Consider the following 1,678-nt stretch of genomic DNA (forward strand, 5'->3'; position numbering starts at 1 on the left):
TGGTGTACCTATATATTTGCATATCTTGTCTGTGACGATCTATATGACGCTGACTGTACATCATTGTATCCCATGCCCACGGCCGCCATTGCTCCGCGTATAACTTCAGTTTTCTTGGAGGCCAAGCCGCGACAGTACGCCGACAGGATCGTCTCTTCCAGCGTCAGGCCACCATCAGCATACGCACAGCCCAACTCGCCGGTGCTATGCCCTAAGGGACAAAGAGTAAAGAGGAAACACAAAAGAGTATATTAATAAAAATTAAGAAATAAAACTGTTCCAATCTTATCGATGATACTACTCTGTAAAAATAGTATCAGGAAAACATCAATAATACAAAAAAATGTGAGTTGTTTTACTTACCAATAATGCAATCAGGAACAATTTCTAACGCTCGCAAAATGTCTGTTAAACCAATTTGTACAGCCGTGATACCAACAAAGCAGTTGATTATATCTTCAAATATGGTTTGATCATCCGATGTTAAAATATCGACGATGTTCACTCCTTTTGGTTCAAGCACTTTATGACATCTACAAAAGTATAAGATATCATTTGAAAACATAATTAAAGTAATTGAAAATTACAATTGTCATAGAAAGAAAACTAGATACTTTTCTATTGCTGCAGAAAAAATTGGTGCATTCATGAGATCAGCTCCCATTTTACACCACTGCGATCCCATCCCGCTATACATAAAGCAAACAGGAGGCTTGATTCCTTTGTAGTGTTGAATACTTTTACTTAGAACGCATGTTTTCTCATTTTTTCCCTCAAGTTTAGAACCTGTAACCAAAATTGTAGCAATTATTTTATCCTTGGTTGCCATCCTATGTAATTTTTAACAGCAATACCTACCCAGGATGATGAAGCCTCGGGCAGTATGTCCCGGTGTTTCTATTTTATGTATATTATGCAGAAGACCAATATATTCGGCATCGATCGGCATCGCCGCCACAATTTCAAACATTCTATGAACGCCTGTCTCGTTTCTACTAGAGACATTCACCAAGTATGGTATATTTGCTGTATATTTCTTGTAAATCTGAAAAACGATAGCAGTATTTTAAACAATACTACACGTAAGGAAACGAAATGCTTGAATTCCACATAAATGTTGATTCAAAGTTTTTGAAACTTTTTTTTCTTTGTAAGTACTTTGATATAATATTTTTTTTTTGCACATTTGTAAATTTTTAAATCTCTAAAATTTTCTCTCTCATGAAATCAAATTACCTTTTCTTTGTAATGCCCTTTTAAAAGGACATGTGCCATCGGGCCAGTATATGAAAAGCTATTCACGGCAGCAAATCTCCTTTTGAAAGGAGTGTTTTCATGTACAACTTCAATTCTTCCATCCCGGACAGCGTCTACGTCATCGTGGGGGTTTTCGTAATGTAAGTTACCGGAAAGTTCCCCATTCCTGTATGCTAAACAAACCTACAAAAACACTTCACATAATATGTTACAGAAAATAATGTAAGCAGAAAGAAAAACAATATATATCAAATCAACTGAGATGTAAAAAAATGGAGATTTTCAAATATTGTTTGTTGCATTATCATTATGTAAAAAAGTGAAAAAAAATTACATGAAAAAGAGTAAAAGTAATGATATGTACCTTTGTAAGAGCACATAATCCTGAAGCAGATTCACTGTTCCCCATATTAGATTTGAC

At 35.2% G+C, this 1,678-nt stretch overlaps 1 protein-coding gene across 1 annotated transcript; it reads right to left on the reverse strand.

Annotated features, from left to right (window-relative positions):
* Window positions 1-54: 54 nt before the first annotated feature.
* LOC106115322 (fatty acid synthase) lies at window positions 55-1,672 on the reverse strand (the record flags this gene model as incomplete). Its single annotated transcript, XM_013308684.1, has 6 exons — window positions 1,622-1,672; window positions 1,237-1,440; window positions 859-1,045; window positions 615-786; window positions 364-533; window positions 55-211 (listed from the first exon to the last, which is right to left on the reverse strand). Coding segments are annotated over exons 1-6 (935 nt in total), but the record flags the coding sequence as incomplete, so codon positions are not given.
* Window positions 1,673-1,678: the final 6 nt, after the last annotated feature.

This window comes from Papilio xuthus, unplaced genomic scaffold (assembly GCF_000836235.2).
Source record: "Papilio xuthus unplaced genomic scaffold, Pxut_1.1 DF827851.1, whole genome shotgun sequence".
NCBI lineage: Eukaryota > Metazoa > Arthropoda > Insecta > Lepidoptera > Papilionidae > Papilio > Papilio xuthus.